At 42.8% G+C, this 21,505-nt stretch overlaps 1 protein-coding gene across 1 annotated transcript in view; it reads left to right on the forward strand.

The window, feature by feature from the left end:
* SLC1A1 (solute carrier family 1 member 1) overlaps positions 1-20,453 on the forward strand; it is an 88,404-nt gene extending 67,951 nt beyond the window's left edge. The window contains exons 5-12 of the mRNA XM_032291037.1: positions 410-452; positions 2,068-2,166; positions 6,770-6,954; positions 8,463-8,570; positions 10,539-10,661; positions 11,110-11,304; positions 15,913-16,047; positions 18,279-20,453. Of these exons, the coding sequence (XP_032146928.1) occupies positions 410-452; positions 2,068-2,166; positions 6,770-6,954; positions 8,463-8,570; positions 10,539-10,661; positions 11,110-11,304; positions 15,913-16,047; positions 18,279-18,525 (1,135 nt within the window). The 3' untranslated portion in view covers positions 18,526-20,453. The remainder of the gene's footprint in view (positions 1-409; positions 453-2,067; positions 2,167-6,769; positions 6,955-8,462; positions 8,571-10,538; positions 10,662-11,109; positions 11,305-15,912; positions 16,048-18,278) is intronic.
* The last annotated feature ends 1,052 nt before the right edge of the window (positions 20,454-21,505 follow it).

A 21,505-nucleotide genomic window follows, 5' to 3' on the forward strand; every position in this document is an offset into this window, starting at 1 on the left:
TGAGATGTGGGTGGGGACACAGAGCCAAATCATATCAGTAAGTATACATCCTCATTGATGAAAACAGAAATGTTCAGAATATTAAAGAACAAATAGTCTCTTAACTGTGAGTATCCATTTCACCAAGGAGAGCAAGCATGTCAGTTACTCAGTGAATCAGTTAAGTGATGGTTGATTGGGAGAGCTTTCTATACAACCTCCTCATTGGTTGATTAGAAGAGCTTTCTATACTTGGGTGAAGCACAGCAGGAAAAAATAAATCTTAAAACAAGGAAGTATTAGGAAAAGGAGAGGCCAGAAGAGAAACCAGAGTGTTAACTTTATATTATACTCATTTCCACCAATATATTAGGTATGACAAAACAATACTGTTTGCCCTACATAATACTGCCTTTCATGTCTCCAACAGGAATATGTTCCCTGAGAATCTTGTCCAGGCCTGTTTTCAGCAGGTAATGTTAATTACTTGTGCCCTTAAGTTGCTACCCTCTTCCAGTTATTAATTAAGAGATTTTTTTTTCTGCTTCCCGTTATTAATTAAGAGATTTTTTTCCAAGAAATGGAATAAGCCTGATGAAAATGGCAGCAGGAAGTACACCTGTGACTGGCAGAGTTTAAGGTGATGTCTCTGTTTTGTGTCCAGCCTTGCTGGCTCACAGTAAGGTGCATGTCACAATTTACTCTGCTTCCTTTTCCTTTATGCTTTTTCCCCCAAAAAGGCTCCAATGGTATAAGTCAGAAATCTGTCAAATAATGAGTATTTTTAAATGTGGCCTCCAGTACCTACTTTTAGAGAACCGTGATATATTTGTACGGAAATTTAAACTGTCTGCAGAAAAAAGGTAGCTCTCTATCTCCTCTTTCCTTTTCCTCTGGTGTCAGAACCCAGGATCTAACCTTCACAGTGTGGTCCATGTCTGGGTTCACTCTTCTCCTTAATCATTGTGTCCCACACAGGCATAGAAGCTTACACCTGTCATCCCAGCACTTTTGGAGGTCAAGGTGGGCAGATCTCTTGAGCTCAGGAGTTCCAGACCAGCCTGGGCAACATGGCAAGACCATGTCTCTAAAAAATAATAATAAAATAAAAAATCATTTCATCCCCATTGCTGAAGCTCTACAGAGCAGTAACAAAGCCATGACTTTTTTTCTCTAGGAAAACTGAACAATCTCTTCACTCCATTTACTTCAAGCCTTTCCCTCCTATTTATCTATGTGCTTTAAGACAGCTGAGTCCATCACAAAGTGCTGTATTCATTTACATAAATTACATGAACAGAGACTTCTGTATATACCAACAAAAATGGCAATTCTGTTGCTCCCTGCCGGCCTCCACAAGGAACAGAACCTCCTCTATTGCAGGGGGTCTTGCAAATCAGTCACAGTGGTTGTTTGTAAGGTTCTCGGTGTTGGCAGAGCCTTGTGGGGGGACATTTATCCCTGGTGTAATAATATACTCACTCTTTCTTAAACTCCCATGGGGAAGCTCCACAGAACCAAACAGGGCTGAAAGAAGAGAATTCAACAGAAGTCTCACTCGCTGAATAGCCCTAGGGGGACTGTGGATTTTGGAACCACCATTAAACCTTTCTTGATGCTTATTAAAGTTGTAGTGATGTTATCAAAGTGATGAAGTGTTTTTGCTCACATTTAAAATAATTTATTAATTTAAAATAATAAATATTAAATAATTCATGAATTAATAAAAACAAAAATGATTGACAGGAATCCTTACAGAGTCTGTCTCTGACAGCACCTGCAGATCTAGCTGGTACTCTCTTTTGTATTATTGCTCCATCAACTTGTCACTTATTGTGAAAGTGAAGGTACATTTTGACATAATTGAAGGAGATTGTGTGAGTCAGGGGTTTAAATGTCTCAGTCCTGCTTTTAGTTCCAAAATGTGCTGGGAGGTATCATTGACAACTGGAGCCAATAGAGGCATGGGAGGTAGATCTCTTCAGTGGCTCATGTTTGGCCAAAATAACACGTTCCTGTGCTTTGGCCTCAAAAGCTTAAAAGAATTCTTTTTTTGTTTGCTTGTCCTTGATTTTCTCCAACATGCAGTACAAAACTAAGCGTGAAGAAGTGAAGCCTCCCAGCGACCCAGAGACGAACATGACAGAACAGTCCTTCACAGCCGTCATGACAACTGCTATTTCCAAGGTACCATTCTTGTTTCCTGTTGCTCTTCCCCAGGAGGCAGGCACTGAGTCATAACTGAGCAGGAAATATAGTCAATCCGCGTCATTCATAACATCTGCATTTGTGAATTCACCTACTTGCTAAAATTTATTTCTGATCCCAAAACCCATCCTTACAGGGCTTTCAGTAATCTGCAGGCACACAAAGAGCGGCAAAATATTTGAGTCACCCGACAGGCACATTCCCAGCTGAGGTTGAATGAGGCTGGGCTCTGCCTTCTTGCTTTGGTTCTCATACTGGAAACAGTGTCCATTCTGCAGTGTGTTCATGTCACATTTTTTGCATTTTTGTGATTTTTTTTCTTGCTGATTTCTCTGTTTAAAATGGACCAGGGCTCAGTTCAGTGACTCATGCCTATAATCCCAGCATGTTGGGATGCCAAGGCGGGAGGATCGCTTGAGCCTGGGAGTTCCAGACCAGTCTGGGCAACATAATGACGCTTCACTTCTACAAAAAAAAAAAATAGGCAGGTGTGATGGTGCACACCTATAGTCCCAGCTACTTGGGAGGCTGAAGTGGGAGGATCACTTGTGCCAGGGAAGTCAAGTGAGCCATGATTAATGACTGCACTACAGCCTGGGTGGCAGAGTGAGACTCTGTGTCAAAAAAAAGAATAAAATGAACCAGATGGACCAGGCTGGGCATGGCGTCTCACAGCTGTGATTCCAGCACTTTGGGAGGACAAGGCAGGTGGATCATTTGAGGCCAGGAATTTGAGACCAGCCTGGGAAATATAGTGAGATCCTATCTCTACAAAACATTTTAATATTAGCCAGGTGTGGTGGCGCATGCCTGTAGTCCAAGATACTTGGGAGGCTGAGACAGAAGGATCATTTGAGCTGTGACTGCACCCCTGCACTCCGGCCTGGGTGACAGAGCAAGACTCTTGTCTCAAAAACAAGAAGGACCAAATCATCATGTTGAAGTGCTCTCCAGTGTTGCTAAGCACAAGGAGACTGTGATGTGCCTTAGGGAGAAAATTTGTGCTTTAGACAAGCTTCATTCAGACATGAGTTATAGCCTGTTGGCTCTGAGGTCAATATTAATAAGTCAACAATCTATATGAAGCAAGTTATCACATACAACGTTATATATTGACTGCTGAAAAGGATGTGTCCAAGGTTTCCAGAAAGTTAACCCTGCATTTCCCTCAGGTGCAACAGTTCAGTATTTGCTAATTCAGTGTTCATGGGGACTTTATAGAACATAACTACCTGGAATAGAGAGAATCAACCATAAAGAGCGAAAAAATGAGCCCTGTTTCTTCTACCTCTCTGTGTCTGCTTACAGTAGAGCTGGGCATCTCTAGGAACTGCTGTAGATTTGCCAGGTATATTAGCATGCAATGCGGGTCCACAATTCCTAGTCCGACTCTCTCTGCCCAAATATGATTTGGAGTTCAGAGTTTCTCAGACTTTAGAAAGGCCATCTGGTGTATGTATTGCATATGATGCAACCTTTGCAAGTAGGATGGGCAACAACATGCCAGAATCAAGCACATCAATGTTTTTGTAATAAACTCATAAATATTCTCCCAGGGAGAGAAATGGACTCTTAGTAGCCAGGAGCCTCATGTCAGTTCAGGATAGGTTTTGCTACCAAAAGAGTTTAGTATAAACTTATCAATAAAATCAATGTGCTTTGAGAGCTTTTCCAATTTCAGAATTGGAGATCAGACCGTCTGGGCGTGCAGTGGTACCTTTGCAGGCTTATAATAAACTTCTCCTGAATGTTCTCTCAACTTCACACAGAAAGGAACGATTTAAGGAGAAAAGGAATATTCATTAGACTTAAGAATTCAAACTCAGGCCGGGCGTGGTGGCTCACACCTATAATCCCCGCACTTTGGGAGGCCGAGGCGGGTGGATCACGAGGTCAAGAGATAGAGGCCATCCTGGTCAACATGGTGAAACCCCATCTCTAAAAATACAAAAATTAGCTGGGCATGGTGCTGCGTGTCTGTAGTCCTAGCTACTTGGGAGGCTGAGGCAGAAGAATTGCTTGAACCCAGGAGGCGGAGGCTGCAGTGAGCCAAGATCTCGCCATTGCACTCCAGCCTGGGTAACAAAAGCAAAACTCCATCTCAAAAAAAAAAAAAATCAAATTCAATAAACCACGGTTGGCTCCCTGCTTCCTACTGCAGAAATCCCTAACTCCTCTGGCTGGGTTCAGAGCCCCTGCATGACCTGGCTTCTCTCTAGTTTTCAGGACTTACTTCTAGTGGGCACCTCTCTTCTTTCCAGATCCACTGCCTCCATCACTCCTTATTCCTGCCTTTTGATGTTGTTCCACAAATACTTTCTGAGTACCCTCCATACCTGCTAGGCACTGGGATTATAACGGTGAAAAGACAGATGTCAGGCCTCTGTCCTCACGCAAAGAATGATGAGTATTATAATCAGGAAGAATGGGATGTTTTGGGGGCATTCAGCAAGGGGTGTTAAATTAATCTGGAGACCATGATGAATTAGCACTAATTATATTCAAGCAGGGTGCAGAGGCCCAATGCATGATGATTTTTGCCTTTGCTTGCCATTTTTCTGAAATATGCTTTTCTCCTGGCTGCCGACTCCTCAGCCCTAGCTTTCCCTAATCTTGAAACCCTCATTCATGTCCCACTCTCCATTTGATGCTTGTATCTCATAGTTTGGCTGCATAATTAATTACATATCATCCTGCTATGATTGGCTCATGCTTCTCACAGTCTTGTTTCTCCAGCTGAATCCTAAGACCTTATGCTGTAGCCAGTGCAGTAATGCTCTAGCTTTTCCCTAAATATATGTTTGATCATAAGTAAGAAATGACTGGTAGCTCAGTGGCTCCTCAACATAATTTTATTTTATTTTTGAAATGGAGTATCACTCTATCACGCAGGCTGAAGTGGTATAGTCTTGGCTCACTGCAGTCTCTACCTTCTGGGTTCAAGCAATTCTCCTGCCTCAGCCTCCCAGGCAGCTGGGATTACAGGCACCTGCCACCATTCCTGGCTAATTTTTGTATTTTTAGTAGAGACCAGGTTTCACCATGTTGGCCAGGCTGGTCTCAAACTCCTAACCTCAGGTGATCCACCTGCCTTAGCTTTCCAAACTGCTGGGATTATAGGCATGAGCCACCGTGCCTGGCTAACATAATTCTTTATAAACCTAGTTGGCACCACTCAGCTGTCTCTCTGTAAATCTCAGGCTTTTACCCAGGATAAAGTGAAGAAATTAAGCCAGGCATGGTGGCATGCACCTGTGGACCCAGCTACTTGGGAAGTTGAGGTAGGAGGATCACCAGGGCCCTCCCTTGAGGAGTTTGAGGCTACAGTGAGCTATGATCATATCACAGTAGTAGGTATTTAAATTAATTTTTATATGTCCAAAATCATACCAGTGATAGACTGGATAAAGAAAATGTGGAACATATGCACAATGGAATACTATGCTGCCATTAAAAAAGAACAAGATCATGTCCTTTGCAGTGACATGGATGGAGCTGGAGGCCATTATCCTCAGCCAGCTAACACAGGAACAGAAAACCAAATACTGCTTGTTCTTACTTATAAGCAGGAGCTAAATGATGAGAACACATAGAAGGGAACAACACACACTGGGGCCTTTCGGAGGGTGGAGGGTAGGAGGAGGGAGAGGATCAGGAAAAATAGCTAATGGATACTAGGCTTAATACCTATGTGATGAAATAAATCTGTACAACAAACCCCCATGACACACATTTACCTGTGTAACAAACCTTCACATCCTGCACCACACGTACCCCTGAATGTAAAAGTTAAAAAAAAAAATCCTGGTAGGGCGCGGTGGCTCATACCTGTAATCCCAGCACTTTTGGAGGCTGAGGCGAGTGGATCACGACTAGCCTGGCCAACATGGCAAAACCCTGCCTCTACCAAAAATACAAAAAATTGGCTAGGCATGGTGACGGGCACCTGTAATCCCAGTTACTCGAGCAGCTGAGGCAGGAGAATTGCTTGAACCTGGGAGGCAGAGGTTGCAGTGAGCTGAGATCATGACACTGCACTCCAGCCTGGGTGACAGAGCAAGACTTCATCTTAAAAAAAAAAAAAAATCCTATTGGTCATCCAAGACCATAGGCATAAAGAATGTTACTGTGCTTCATTATCAGGGTAAAACAGATGGTAAGATGTCCTAAAAGTGTTCACACTAGTAAATATTTTGTACTTCCTACATTATTAATTCCTGTCTTTTTTCAAGCAGACTCCATATATAGCTAGTAGTTAAAATGACTCTGAAAAGTGCCTTGATTCTAAAATTCATAATAAAAATGTAAACCATTCCAGAATAAGAAATCTTTATAAGAAATATTCAAATATGGACTTGTTGAGAGGAGGAAAAGCATTTTAACTTCAGGGAGCAAGGGTAAAGTTTGTTACATGCATAGGTGTTTTTATTATTGTTTTTATATTTTCTAAAGTTTTGTTGACTCTGCCTGGGAGACCACCAGTTTATTATGTTTGGTCATTGTATCTTCTCATTTCGGGACCTGTACTTTCTAACAAGATTATAATCATGCATCAATATGTTTTCTTGGTTTTGATCTACAGAACAAAACAAAGGAATATAAAATCGTTGGCATGTATTCAGATGGCATAAATGTCCTAGGCTTGATTGTCTTTTGCCTTGTCTTTGGACTTGTCATTGGAAAAATGGGAGAAAAGGGACAGATTCTGGTGGATTTCTTCAATGCTTTGAGTGATGCAACCATGAAAATCGTTCAGATCATCATGTGGTGAGCAGACACTGTTTAATGTCATTTTGCTTCCCCTGACAATTCTCTCTCCTCAAAATTAGAAAGAAGAGGTGTATGTTTCTCAGTGACCTCATGCTAGAGAAGTTGGACATTTAATATCGAGCCACCAGAGTATTTTGTGGGGGCTTTTGTTGTTGTTTGTTTTGGTTTTTGAGACAGGGTCTCACTATATCACCCCAGGCTGGAGTGCAGTGGTGCAATCTCGACTCACTGCAGCCTCTACTTCCTGTGTTCAATTCATCCTCCCATCTCAGCTTCCTGAGTAGCTGGTACTACAGGCATGCACCACTATGCCCAGCTATTTTTTTGTATTTTTTGTAGAGATAGGGTTTTGCCATGTTGCCCAGGCTGATCTCAAAATCCTGGGCTCAAGCAATCCACCCACTTCATCCTCCCAAAGTGCTGGGATTATAGGCATGAACCACCATACCCAGCTACCACCTGAGTATTAAATAATTTCACATTATTACCCAGGAGTAAGTTCATGAACAAAAGTCTAGCTTTCAACCATTGTCTTTTCCCTCAAAGCCTTGGGGGATCATCTTGTACCCAACCAACCTTCACGTAAGAAGTAATTCTTTAAAAAATGATCTGAAGGAGTTCATTGTACATAAGAACACAAAGTGCTTTCCCTATTATGCCCCATGCAAAAGTGAGTTTCAAAATATTTATAACTGGTACAGCATGGGCACTAACCCGTGCCCATCTGTGGGTATATCAGTGACACTGTGTAAATGTCTGCCTTATTCCTGGAGATGCCAAAAAGCCCACCTTTCTTAGGAGGCATCTGCCTCACTTACCTCATATTTAATTGATTCAACATTACTTAATCCAAAGTGTAGGCATTGACAGTGACATAAAGGGTTCAGTAAAAATGGCCAGACAGGGCACTTAATACTGCAGAAACCTCAGCTTTATCATCTGTTAAAAAGGACAATAAAACCTACCCCCAGGCATAGGAGAAGTAAATCAAATGAAATGATGCACATAAAATATTTTTCCTAACGCAAGATGTAATGAGATCTCCACAAATACAGCTATTATGACCACTTCCAGTACTAATACTATTGCCTCCATACCTGGGAAACAAGAGATGACCATGACTAGAAAGAGCCATATTTGGCAGTAAGGATCAAGCTCAAGTGAGATCTGCAGATATGACAATCAGCAGGATATATATGCACTAGGAACATGGCATAAGGTGTGCACCCATCTAACCACATGCTCTTGCCAAGTTTGCAAACCACCCTATGGTAGTTTGGATGGGAAGAATTTAAGGTGCACACAGATACTAAAAACTAGGGGCAATATAGTTCACCCAGGACTTGAAACAGCTCTTAGCTTCAATTCTCCATCCTGTGCTCATGCCTAGCTGGGGGTGTACATGCCCAGCTAAGGGTGCACGTGCTGGCATGTTCCTTCCCCACCAACCCAGCATGAGAAGACACTTGATGACAGAATCACGCCCTGTTGTGCTTCCTTTCCAGTTACATGCCGCTAGGTATTTTGTTCCTGATTGCGGGGAAGATCATAGAAGTTGAAGACTGGGAAATATTCCGCAAGCTGGGCCTCTACATGGCTACAGTCCTGACTGGGTATGTCAGACTCAAGTGAAGAGAGAAAAAGCTCCTTTGATCCAATAGGATGGCCACTGAGACGCTGGGTTTTAGTTGGTTAAAACTGGCTTCTCTCCTATGTGCTGGGAAAGATAGGGTTCAGAGATAAAAGAGCAGGAAGAGGAGGGCTGCCCTTTGACAGCTGTACTGTAGGTGGATCATGCTGCGCTAATTGTCAGCTCTTGGCAGAACAGCCTGGACCAGGCTTTGTCACTGCCTTTGTTGGTTATGTTAAAACAACTTTTTTTAAATAATAGAGAAACCCACTTGTAGCCTCTCTTGGCTCACCCCTGGCATTCATTTCCTTAAGAATGTAAACTAGCTAAGTAAGTAAGAATAGCCTCCATGTACCCTGAACCTGAAAGAAATTAGCAAGGGCCTAAATGAAATCAGACTTGAGCAAGCAGGAGCAGGATGGCTGTTGGTTCCAACACTGTTGCTGGGGCTGTTAACCACCACCATGGCCTACACCATCAGAATGTCAGAGACAGTGCCAGGAGAATCTCAAGGCTGGGAAGAATTATATGGGCCTTTTTAGAAGCCATTAAACAGGAAGGCAGAGGGAATGGGTTGTTTGCATATTTATTGCAGCCTAGCTATTGTTTCTTTGGCAGTGAGTGAGTTATGAATGGTGCCCCTGGACACCTAGCCAGGGACAGAATATGTCACATATGCTAAGAAATACAGACCAAGGGAATAAGTAAATATCATTGATTTGACCCCACAAGTCAATATCTACAAACACCCAACTTGAGCAATCAACTCATCTATTGGAACTTGATCACACTGGGGATTTCCAGCACAGAGCATTTAGTTCTTAATCTGTGTTTGCCAAAACACAGATCAACACAGAGGCAGCCTTGGTCCCTACAGTGTGAGGACCATGGTACCAAGGAAGGTAGGACCTCCACCTCACTGGAGGCCACCCTGCTGCAGGGCTGTTGAAACAGGCAGTGCCAGGGATTGTGTCTTAGCAGTGATGTGGCTGGGGTGTATGAGCTGAGCCATTTCATAACGGAGTTCTGCCAGTTTCTATTCTTTCACCCCAGCTAGGTGTCTAACAGAAAACTAAAAGTCAATCCTCATGGTTTTTAGCTACAAGCTGTCTCTCAAGAAGATCCTCTCTCCAGACCTCCAGGATCTATATTTTTGATGACCATTTCCTATTATTTCAAACACACATAACTGATCTGTAAACTCTAAGTTGCCAGTTACATATATATCCATCTGCCAAATGAGTCTCATATTAAGCCCCCTAGTTCATGTGACCTGTGTATTTCCATGTGAAACAAGGAACAGTTTGAGAAGGCAGGAATAATAAAGAAAAGAAAGTCCATCCTAAAATATGAAGAGGAAGAGCTGAGACTTCTTTACTTACTGTAACTGACTTCCTTCTTGGGCAGTGGGCCCCACCAGCAAGACAGCAGCTTGGTACAGGGGATGGAGGGGGTGAGGACTCAGCCCTGTAATGAGGGGTATAATGAGGTATAATGTAGTAGTGACACAGTGGACGCCAAGGAGGGAAGCCTCAGCCCTACCTGGGGAAGTGAGGGAAGGCTTCCTGGAGGAAGGGGGATGCCTAGCTGAGTCTTAGAGGAGAAGAATTCAGCAGCAGCAGAAGGAAATAAAGGGCATTTTTGTGCATGTGGCAGGAATAGCACACACAGGGGTGTGGCAGCATGACATAACTCTGTTCTGTGAAGCCTCGAATTTGGATTCAGCTACTAGGTTTGTCATTAACTCTCACAAGATGCTTCATTTGCTAAGTGAGCCTCTACACTCTCATATGTGGAATGGGGATGTATATTCCTGCCCTACTCCCATTTTCTCATTGGGCCATTATGAAAGTCGAACAGTTTAATAAATTAAAAAGCTGTTTGATAAAAGGATTAAGTGTGGGAAGGTCGTATTATCTTTGAAACTTTAATTTATCTTTCTTGTTTACAGGCTTGCAATCCACTCCATTGTAATTCTCCCACTGATATATTTCATTGTCGTAAGAAAGAACCCTTTCCGATTTGCCATGGGAATGGCCCAGGCTCTCCTGACAGCTCTCATGATCTCTTCCAGGTAAACAGACAAGGGGTTTTGGGAAGAAGACTCCAGACCTAACATTATCAACTCTCACCTCACTTCACAAAACAGACTCCAGTTTGCGGGTTTTATAGCTGCCTTTGAGAAATGACCGCCATATTCTCTGCCCATGGCCCTGAATACATTGCTTCACGCTGTTGCTTATTTCCTGCCCTCTGAGCATGGTCTGCAGCTCAGGGAAGGGTTATGGTGTCACTGCGAGCAGCGGTGCACGCAGCACCTTCTGATTCCTGGACCTGCCAACAGGGCCAGCATGGTTTGGACCCTTTTTTGTTTTGTTTTGTTTTGTGGTTTTCTTTACTTCTCTCAACAAGATAACCTAAAAGGACCCTTTGTTTCCTTTCTGGAAGACAGGCATGTCTTCAGGCGGGGACTGAGGACTGGCATTCTAGACCATAAGTTCCTTTCTCTTTTCATCACACAGCTCGGCAACACTGCCTGTCACCTTCCGCTGTGCTGAAGAAAAGAACCAAGTGGACAAGAGGATCACTCGATTCGTGTTACCCGTTGGTGCTACAATCAACATGGATGGGACGGCGCTCTATGAGGCAGTGGCAGCGGTGTTTATTGCACAGTTGAATGATCTGGACTTGGGCATTGGGCAGATCATCACCATCAGGTGGGGTGTGGTGTTACATTCATTGTCACTGGTGATGTAGAGGTTACCTCCACTAAAAATGGTTTGTGAAGGGACACCAAGAATGTCCCAGTGATGGATTCTTTTTCTTGATCTACGAAGTCCCTTTTCAAGATTAAATACAACTATATCCTGGTATGCATGGCATGACGTAGGGAGAGTTTGTAGAGAAGAGAAGGAGATTAAGGACTGAGGCTTGAAAAATCCTAATATTAGAAGCAGATAGAGAAGGGAAAATCCAAGAGGGAGAGGGAAAGGAAGATGGAGAGATGGGAGGGGAGCCAGTAAACCTTGGTATCATGGAAACGCAGAAAAGAGAGATTTTCAAGGGTGAAATGGTCCACAGAGTCAGATGCTGCAGATAATTTTCATGAAATAAGGACAGAAATTGTCTGCCCAAGTAGATGGCAGAACTGTCATTAGTGAATTTTGCCAGAGTTGTTTCCCTACGACAGCACTGTACAGCATGGTAACCACTAGCCATGTGGCCCACTGAATTAGATAGCGCAGACATAGAATAGTTTCGTCATTGCAGAAAGGTATTTTGGACAGTGCTGTGTTAGAGTGATAGGCTGGGATTAGAGTTAACCTGGAGACTTTTGTTCAGTTTAGAATGCAACTTAAAGACTAAACTGGGTCCCCAGGCCTGCTCAAAGTTGAATCTGAACTTTTAAAGTCAATTCATTCTTGTGTTTCCAGCCTAGACATAAATTCTAGGCATAAAGTCAGAGTTTGTTAACTAACAATGTTCTAATACAATGCATTTTTAAAATCCTCCCCGCCCCTAAATCACAAAGTATTTCTGTTGGCTAAAGACAAGTGCAAAATACACCATTTGGCACACCAGCTGGGGAACTATCCCAATGCCATGTAATCTATAAAAAGTCCATGCCAAAGAGATTGAGTGAAGTCCTGTAATTATAACAGCAGAGAGTATGTTAAAATTGAAATCTGGAATCATGCCTGAGAAAGTTTCTGGTCCATAACCACCCCTGTTCTTCCAACAGTTGTTACTTTTACATTTCCAAGGGTTTTTTCCCACTTCCCTAACCCTGGCCTGTGGAACCCAGTCTCCACTGAACTGATTTCCACGGAGTGGCTGTATGAGGTGCCAATTCTTTTGTGTATTTGCCACTTTATAATGAAATCCCTCCCTCTTTTTTAGTTATAAGTTTTCTAAATCTTTCTAATCATTTTTTTAACGTGACTGCCAGAGGAATCAACTCTGGGTCTAGAGGCTAAATAGTCAATTCACATTAAAGGCTCTCCCCCTACTCTCCGGTATATTCTTAAATCAGATTTGCTGGTAACTACCGGCCCAGAACCAGTAACAAATGTGAGACCCAAAGTAATCATTGGCTTAAAATTAAAAATCGTCACTGGTTCTACTTGGGAAATAATAAAAGTTAGTTTTACTTGAGAGTTACAGTTATAGTTCATATGGCTAATAGTTTTTAGGCCCAAAGTATATTTCTGTGGACTAGACATCAAAGAAACATAGCTACCATCTACCCAAAACATGCCCTTTTGTGGCTTTATCATAATACTCAAAGGCTACAACTGATTGAAAATTGATGTGAGTATACATGTCAAAAAGAAATTGGATTAATTGTCTTATAAAGATAGTTAGGGCCAGGAGCAGTAGCTCACACCTGTAATCCCAGCACTTTGTGAGACTTAAGTGGGTGAATCGCTTGAGTCTGGAGTTCGAGACCAGCCTGGGCAACATGATAAAACCCCATGTTTACCAAAAATATTCTAAAAGAGAAAAATTTGCCAGGCGTGGTGGCCCATGTCTGTAGTTTCAGCTACTCAGGAGAAGGCTGAAGTGGGTGGATTACTTGAGCCCAGGAGGCAGAGGTTGCAGTGAACTGAGATGGCACAACTGCACTCTAGTCTAGGCAAAAAAAAAGAAAAAGAAAAGTAAAGCTAATTATACAGCAGGGCTCAGTGGCTCACTACCAGCACTTTGGGAGGCCAAGGCAGGCAGATCACTTGAGCCCAGGAGTTTGAGACCAGCCTGAGCAACACGCTCAGTGTTTATTTATAAAAAATAAATAAACAGTTATTTATAAAAAATAAAAATATTTCTATATTTTCTCTACAAAAAATATAAAAATTAACCAGGCATTTTGGAGCACACCTGTGGTCCCAACTACTAAGGAGGCTGAGGCAAGAAGATTGCTTGAGGCCAGTAGGTAGAGGCTGCAGTGAGCTGTGATCATGCCACTGTACTCCAGCCTGGGTAACAGAGTGAGACCTTGTCTCTGGAAAAAAAAATCATAAAGAAGAAAGATAATTATAAGATTTGGGGCCTGGGAAGAGCTGACAGAAAAAAGTAGCAGTAGTAATAGCAGTAGTTGTTGTTGTAATAGTTGTTTTCGTTGCTGCAGTAGCAGTAGTAATAATACCAGCGGCGGCAGCGACAGCAGCAGTATAAGAAACACTAGCAGCCACTGCTGTTATTTCAGAAGCAGCAGCAGAAATGGCATGTTTTCAATCTTTTTTTGTTTTTTGTTTTATTTTACTTTAAGCTCTGGGATACATGTGCAGAATGTACAGGTTTGTTACATAAGTATACACGTGGAAATGGCATGTTTTTAAGCTCTACTATACAGGTGCTACACCAGATGCCTTATGTGTATAAACCTCATTTAATCTGCACAGCAGCTTGCAGTAGACATGATGTCCCCGTCTAACAGGCAAGGAATTGAGATTCAGAGAAGTAACTTGCCTAAAGAAATGCCATCAGTAAAACCATAGAGGCCAAAGTATATCACCCAGGTGTGTCTGACACTAAAACCTGTATTCCCTCCAATTTACAACCCATCCTTCAACCCATTGAGAGAGCCGAGTTCAATGGTCTGTCCTAAAACTAGGCCTCAATGTGGGGAAACAACTTTGTACCACTGATAGTTCTGTAAAAATCCTCTAACTCAAAGTAGAATATGTTCAAGCAGCAGGAATAGCTTTTTATATATTATTTTCTCCCATCTAAAGGTTTATAGTTCTGAGTTCCAGACCAACACCAGTCAGATGGCCATAGCCTAGCAAGCAAGATCAAGGCTCAAAGACAGAGTTTTCTTTGACTAAATGAATTTTGAGTTTCAAGCCCAGCCTCAGGCTATAGAGACATGGTTAACTATGACACGTCAGGGTTTCTAAGAGGAATCTGTTGGCATGGACACAAATCACTGCTGACAAGGAAAACCTGTTGATGCATTCCATTTAAATTTTTTTTAACCAGCATTAAAATAAACTTGGGCCTTCCAAAGAGGACTTAGGTCAGAAGAGATCCGCAGGGTTATAGAGGCCAGAAACCTTTAGAGTGATTGGTACACAAATCTCTAATTTACTGTAATTTGGTTGTCAAACCACTGAATGAAAACACACTTGTCAAAGAACTCTGGCCTGTGTTTGTACCCTCAAATGCTTTCTGCAACACCTCAGTAGGCAGATGAATGGGCAGAAGAATCAGCTTCCTAAGAACTCTAAGACTTTCTTAGCCCCAAAGAATATGGATTTGTGGATAGAATCAGAGATTCTTCCCATTTAAATTGGCAATTTTTATATTTTCACCTTTTAACCCAGTGGCACCTGAGCAGCAGTTGAGGCCTTGGCCCAAGGGCAAGGACTTGTCCCTAGAAAGTATCGTGGGTGTGGCCTCAAGCTTATCCAAGTCCAGGGACTTTTCAGGGCATGGTGAGTCCTTGTTTCCTTCAGAATGATACAGTTAAAATAAGGAAGATGTTGCTGATAAAAAGAAACTGCACATTACAAACAAAAATTTCTACTGCCTCACCTGATCTTATCAAGTGGGATCTTTTTAAATACCTGGTAATAAAGTTCATCTGGCTGCCTCTCCTGGATTCCAGATTTTTCTTTCACACAAAGTACATCTCAGTCAGGATTAAATGCTTGTACCTTGGACAGGAGTCAGCTATTTCTCAATTCAGTGCCCTAAAGAGCATTTCCCAGAGGTAGAGTCCTGGGATGTCAAGAGAGTGCATAAAGCCTGCTTAACCATTGTCTCATTCCTTTGCCTTCACCTGAAATGCCATTGCCCATCTGCCCCTACCACTATCCCTCTGCCCATCCTTCAGGGCAACTTAAATATCTGTCATATATTAGGTGCTCAGTAAATTATTAGCTGTTGAGTAGATGGAAGAAGGGAGTAGGAAGGCAGGTGCAGAGGTACCTGGCACTTAATTAGGATGAGTGTATATATACATAGATAAGTAGACAAAGCCTTCTCTTAATACCTCATTTAGTAAACTCCTGCCTTCCTCTTGAAAATCTATCTTGCTCATTTTTTGTGGTGCCACTTATGCAGTTCTTCCTTACATTAGAGTGGTGTGCTATATCTCCCTCTGCAAGGAGATGGCATTATACCCCTCCCAGCCCCATCCCACAGCTCTCATCCTGTAATGAGGCAGAGCTGGGACTCAGCAGGTCACAGATTCTGACTGCCCAATTTAGGGGCACAGCAGTAATAGCCATCGGGACTAAGCGGGACTAACCATTTCAGGCCAGAGGCTTTAATGGGAGAGGTATATGTCTAACTCCTTTCCTGTTGGTTTGTTTCTGCAGTATCACAGCCACAGCTGCCAGCATCGGGGCTGCTGGCGTGCCCCAGGCCGGCCTGGTGACCATGGTGATTGTGCTGAGTGCCGTGGGCCTGCCCGCCGAGGATGTCACCCTGATCATCGCTGTCGACTGGCTCCTGTGAGTTGGAATAAATGCACTGCCTCCACCGGATGCGCTGACGGGCTTCCTAGCCTCACGGACTCTGCAACTATCTCCTCAGATTGCCTAATGAGCCACCTGTTGCTGCTTTAAGTTTCCTCTGACCAGGGCATCTGATAACGTGATTAATAATTAACTTCTCATAACGTGGAGCAGTGATTTTAAAAAGCCAGTGAGATCCATTAGCTCCTTATACCTGGTAATGCTCAAGGTTAGGAGCTGGGTGTGGGACAAAGATAAACACAGAAGAACAAGCTGAAGAAGCCAGGCAGGGCCCTGGGACCATCCTGGCCTACCACAGCCTTGGTTCAGCATCATGGGCTCAGAACCACCTAGTTCAAAATCAGTCCATTATCCTAAGCATCTTCTGAACCATCAGGGACAGTGGCACGAGGAAAGGCTTGAGTAAGACTGACTTGGGTTTGAATCTCCATCCAGTGTCTTACCAGCTTCTTGACCTCGAGCAAGTTCCTTAACCTGAGGCTCAGCTGCATGATCTGTGAGATGGGGAAAAGCCTGCCTATCTCATTGGGTTGTTTTAAGGACTGAGGGAGTTCATGTGAATGGAGTGTCTAGAACACTGTCTGGCAGCCCATATGTGCTCAATAAATGGCAAGTTTTTTTGTTAATGATTAGAATGAGTTGGACTGTTCAGGCCCTAATCAACAACACTTCTGTCTCTCTGTCTCTCTCTGTCTCTCATATACACACATACATCATACACACACAGACACGCACACCCACACACACACAGAGAATACAGTAGAACATCTGGGTAAGAACGTACCTTCAGCGACCCTCAAGGTTAAAGTTAGAACCAGCCTGGCTCCTTTACCCTTGATACCCACTCCTATGCATGGATCTTGCAGCATCTAGGTCTGGGTCTGTCTGCTGGCATTGTAGGTAAGTGTCACTCCACATAGAGCCTTTGCTCAGAACGAGCTCAGGCTCACTGAGGAATCCAGTGCTATATACTGTAGTTTGCAGGTGGTGGATGAGATGGAAAGGGAAGCAGAGACATCCTATGTGGGCTTGAAAACACAGATTCACATTTCAGAAAGCAAAAGCCCCTGCACCTGTCTTGGAAGCTGTGCCGTGGGGCGCCCCTTCAGCAGCTAGTTGGGCTATAGGCCCAAATGAGGTGGCACCCTTCTTGCAATGATATCCTGTCATTGAGGCAAGATACGGTTCTTTCTAGTGATTATTATGGATTTGCATTTTTCCCCTTTCCCTGAGTCTTCTTGGAACCAGTTACCTTCATTGCCAAGATACCCAGATGAGTCAAAGGTCCAATCAGAGGCATGGGATAAAAAGACACTAGGGCCAGTTCAATCCCTGGCCTTGTTGTAAATAAGAGAAGGGCATCCAGGGTGGCCGTGGGTAAGCACTGTCAGCCTTTTCTATTCTGCAGGTGTAGTTTTCACAAGATTCCCCCTGCATGCTGTTCCTATCAACAAAGCACCGGTATCAAACTGGATTCTCCCCTCTGCAGTGTGCCTTCTCTGCCTGTCTTCCTGCCACTGGCCTCTTCTCCAGGCCATCTGGGAGTTAAGACTGGATAAGGGTGACTCATGGAGAAATCCATTCCTGGGCTGACCTGTGTTTTCTGACCCTGTTCTCTGTGCCATGCCTACTGGTTTGCTCATAAGTAGAGTGACCTAAATTGGTAAATAAACAAGTACACCATAGACATGAACAAACACACACATACCCCACATGCACTTGGTACATATACCACCCACAAAACACCCAAGTTCTCTGACCTTAGCCCAATGATTTCCCACAGTGGCATTTGGGATCTAGAAAACCACAAGACAGAGAGGTTAGAACTGAAAAACTTACTGAATTCTGAACCTCTCTCAGTCCCCCCAAAATATCTGGAACAACTCTATTCATGTTTCTTTGGGAGAAGAGGAGGGAATTTAGGGAGACTTAGGGGAGTCATTTGTTACTTTTGGGGAGCCATTTGTTACTTTTGGGGAGCTCATGCTGTGCCTTTATGAACAACCCCAAGCCTGTGAGGAGCCTACTACGGTCTAAGTTGTATTTTAATACAATAATAAACTAAGTTGTATTTTAATGAAGATTGAGGACAGCACTTTCTGCATTTACTTAAGTTGAAACTGAACACATCAAGTCCTTCCATCTCTCTGATGATGAAGGAAAATGAAATCTGGGCCTCCTGTCTGACTCCTCCTGTCTCTCCTCAGGGACCGGTTCAGGACCATGGTCAATGTCCTCGGTGATGCTTTCGGGACAGGCATCGTGGAAAAGCTCTCCAAGAAGGAGCTGGAGCAGATGGATGTTTCATCTGAAGTCAACATTGTGAACCCCTTTGCCTTGGAATCCACAATCCTTGATAATGAAGACTCAGACACCAAGAAGTCCTATGTCAATGGAGGCTTTGCAGTAGACAAGTCTGATACCATCTCATTCACCCAGACCTCACAGTTCTAGGGCCCCTGGCTGTAGATGACTGGAAACAAGGAAGGACATCTCCATGAGAGTCATCTCAAACACTGGTTAAGGAAAAGAGAAACACTAATGGCCAAGTATACATTTGATTTGATATACAGACCTCCAGATTATTTTCTATATTTGGATTCAGGCTTTGCTCTCCAAGTTTTGGGAGTTGGGGGTGGGGTAAGATGAAGGAAAATTGATTAAAAGGAAAGTTCTATTATCTGGGTTTTAGAAATTCTATAAGAGACAAAGTTTGGAAGTATATAAAGTAATAACTGTTAGAATTAGGTAATGGATATGAAAGAGAAAATGCTTTCTCATGCACAGACAACTGTTTTGGGTTTTTTTAAAAAATATTTTGTCATCGGTTACAAATTTTTACTCAGGCTTTCTATTGGCATGGATTTCCTTTGACCTCTCACTTTTTTATAAATTATAATGCATCTAAACAACTTCTTCCCAGTTAATGTGCCAAAATGTCCATTTTCAACTTATCTCCAGCCAATTTCAAAGAAAACAGACCAGCACAGTTCTGCAATAATACTTTTAAGACAGGCATAGGGTTTGGAGGGAAAGGAGAAGGATTCTTTTTTCAATGTACTGTATTGGGACACTGGTAACTGTTAACCCAGTGTTCAGCGTAGAGATATATATGTGTGTGTGTGTGTGTATGTGTGTGTGTATATGTGTGTATATATTTATTATTTTCATATAATTTGCCAGACTGAGATCAGAATTGAACCGTCAATGTGAAATAAAGAGTTCTCCTTGTACTTGAATAATAACTACAATTCCAACCCAAGTCTGCTTTGGGGCTTATCAGAACTCCTTTCTCAGGAGCACTAGAATGAGAAATCATGTTGTTCAATCAATTCACATCGGCCTAAAGCAGAGATGTATTATTGTGATACTCTGAGGTAGCATAGCCATTCATATACAACTTCCAGATATGAGCTGCCTGGAGGAAATCCATATCAGCTCTGCATAATATTATATACAAAGGTGTCACTCACAAAAGGTTGGATGTGATTTTATCCAACTGGAAGGCTTTATTCTTCCAAGTTCATTCACACTCAAAGAGGCCAGTACTTTGCCATCCTTGCACTTCTGTTTTCAGGGCCCAAATAAGAGTGGCAAGCTACCAACTAAGTTGTATTTTAATTAAAATTCCATGGGTTGAACAAGCCACATTGCAGAAAAAGAGCTGCCCCTAACCTGGGTTCTTGCAGAGTAAATCCCACAACATAAACTGGTATCACTGGTTCGGGGTAAATAGTTCCATTCCATGACACTTGTCTCCTCCTCCAGGGAGGACTGCTCTAACTAGTAGTCTTGGCCCTATTCATTACACCCTCTGCTTATCATTCTGCTAATTTATGAAGAAAGTTTATTAAAGTCTGTGCTTCAGTTCTCATCTTGTAAATAATGCTTAACATAAACTTGTACTTACAGAGATCCAAAATAGTCATGTTTCTGCAGCCAACTTAAACCTGTGCTTTCATGTTTAAGAAACGAGAAATTGTGCCAAAGATAGCAGAAGAGTAAATAAGTGCTCAGCATTGACCACCTACATCGGAAATCTACAACATAGTGATACTGAATTGTTATGTAAACATCATAAATAGTAAATAATGATTCAATGTGAATTTTAAAATGCAAATATTGGTATTGTTTATAGGAAATAAATCTAAATATAAATAAAGTTGAATCAGTAATTTCTCTTGGGCTGAATGGTTCTATCCCTTACTAGGTTGCCCCAACTAGTGGCACTACAGTTAGCAGAGCTGTTCATGAGGGCAGGTTATCCTTATTTTGGAGTCAGTTTGTAATCAGCCTCTTAACACACTATGCTGTTAACTCATAAAAGAGAACAATGTTCCATTTCAGTCTCAATAAACACTTCCCTCATTTTTTCTCCCCTGCCTTTTTCTTCCTGTTATCTGTCCTTTTATCTTACTTGCTTGGATGGGCGTGGAAAGGCAGAGATATGGTCAGTTGAATCAGATTTTACAGCTTTTTTTGTTTGTTTTGAGACATCGTGTCGCTCTGTCACCCAGGTTGGGGTTGCAGTGGCACAATCTCAGGTCACTGCAGCTTCTTCCTACTGGGCTCAAGCGGTCCTCCCACCTCAGCCTCCTGAGTAGGTGGGACTACAGGCACACACTACCATTCCCAGCTAATTTTTCAATTTTTTTGTAGAAATGGGGTCTCAATATGCTGCCCAAGCTTGTCTTGAACTCCTGGCCTCAAGCGATGCCCTGCTTCACCTCCACAAAGTGCTGAGATTACAGGCGTGAGCCACTGTGCCTAGCTGGATTATTGTTTTCAAAACTTTATACACCAAGAATGAAAAGTGAGGCTTGAGGAAAATAATCCATTCATTCATGTTACCCAATGGGATTACAAGGTGAAAATACAGTGCCATTATGAATAGTTGCATGCATATTTTGTGACAGAGATGAAAGCAGAATTTTGTTAGTAAGAGATAGTTGGCCAGGTGCAGTGGCTAACTCCTATAATCCCAGCACTTTGGGAGGCCGAGGCAGGCAGATCGCTTGAGGCCAAGAGTTTGAGACCAGCCTGGGCAACACAGCAAGACCCTGTCTCTACAAAAATATACAAAAATTAGCCTGAGATGGTGGTGTGTGCCTGTACTCCCAGCTACTCAGGAGGACTAGGTGGGAGGATCACCTGAGCCTGGGGAAGTTAAAACTGCAGTGAGCTGTGATAGTGCCACTGCACTCCTGGCTGAGCGACAGATACCCTATATAAATATTTTTTAAAAAAGAAAGTATTCTCTCTCAATATGGTGGTGGCTTGGTTTCACTAAAGGACCAATCCTTCCCTCTGCAATACAATTACAAGCTACAAATGGTTGTGTTCAGGGTAATCTCTGATGGGGTTGTGCAGTTCTGCCTGGAATACCCCAGTCATGAGGGGATTCTACAGGGTAGGGGTGGGGGGTGGTGATCGA

Source organism: Sapajus apella, unplaced genomic scaffold, assembly GCF_009761245.1.
Source record: "Sapajus apella isolate SASKATOON/1434 unplaced genomic scaffold, GSC_monkey_1.0 scaffold24, whole genome shotgun sequence".
Classification (NCBI taxonomy): Eukaryota; Metazoa; Chordata; class Mammalia; order Primates; family Cebidae; genus Sapajus; species Sapajus apella.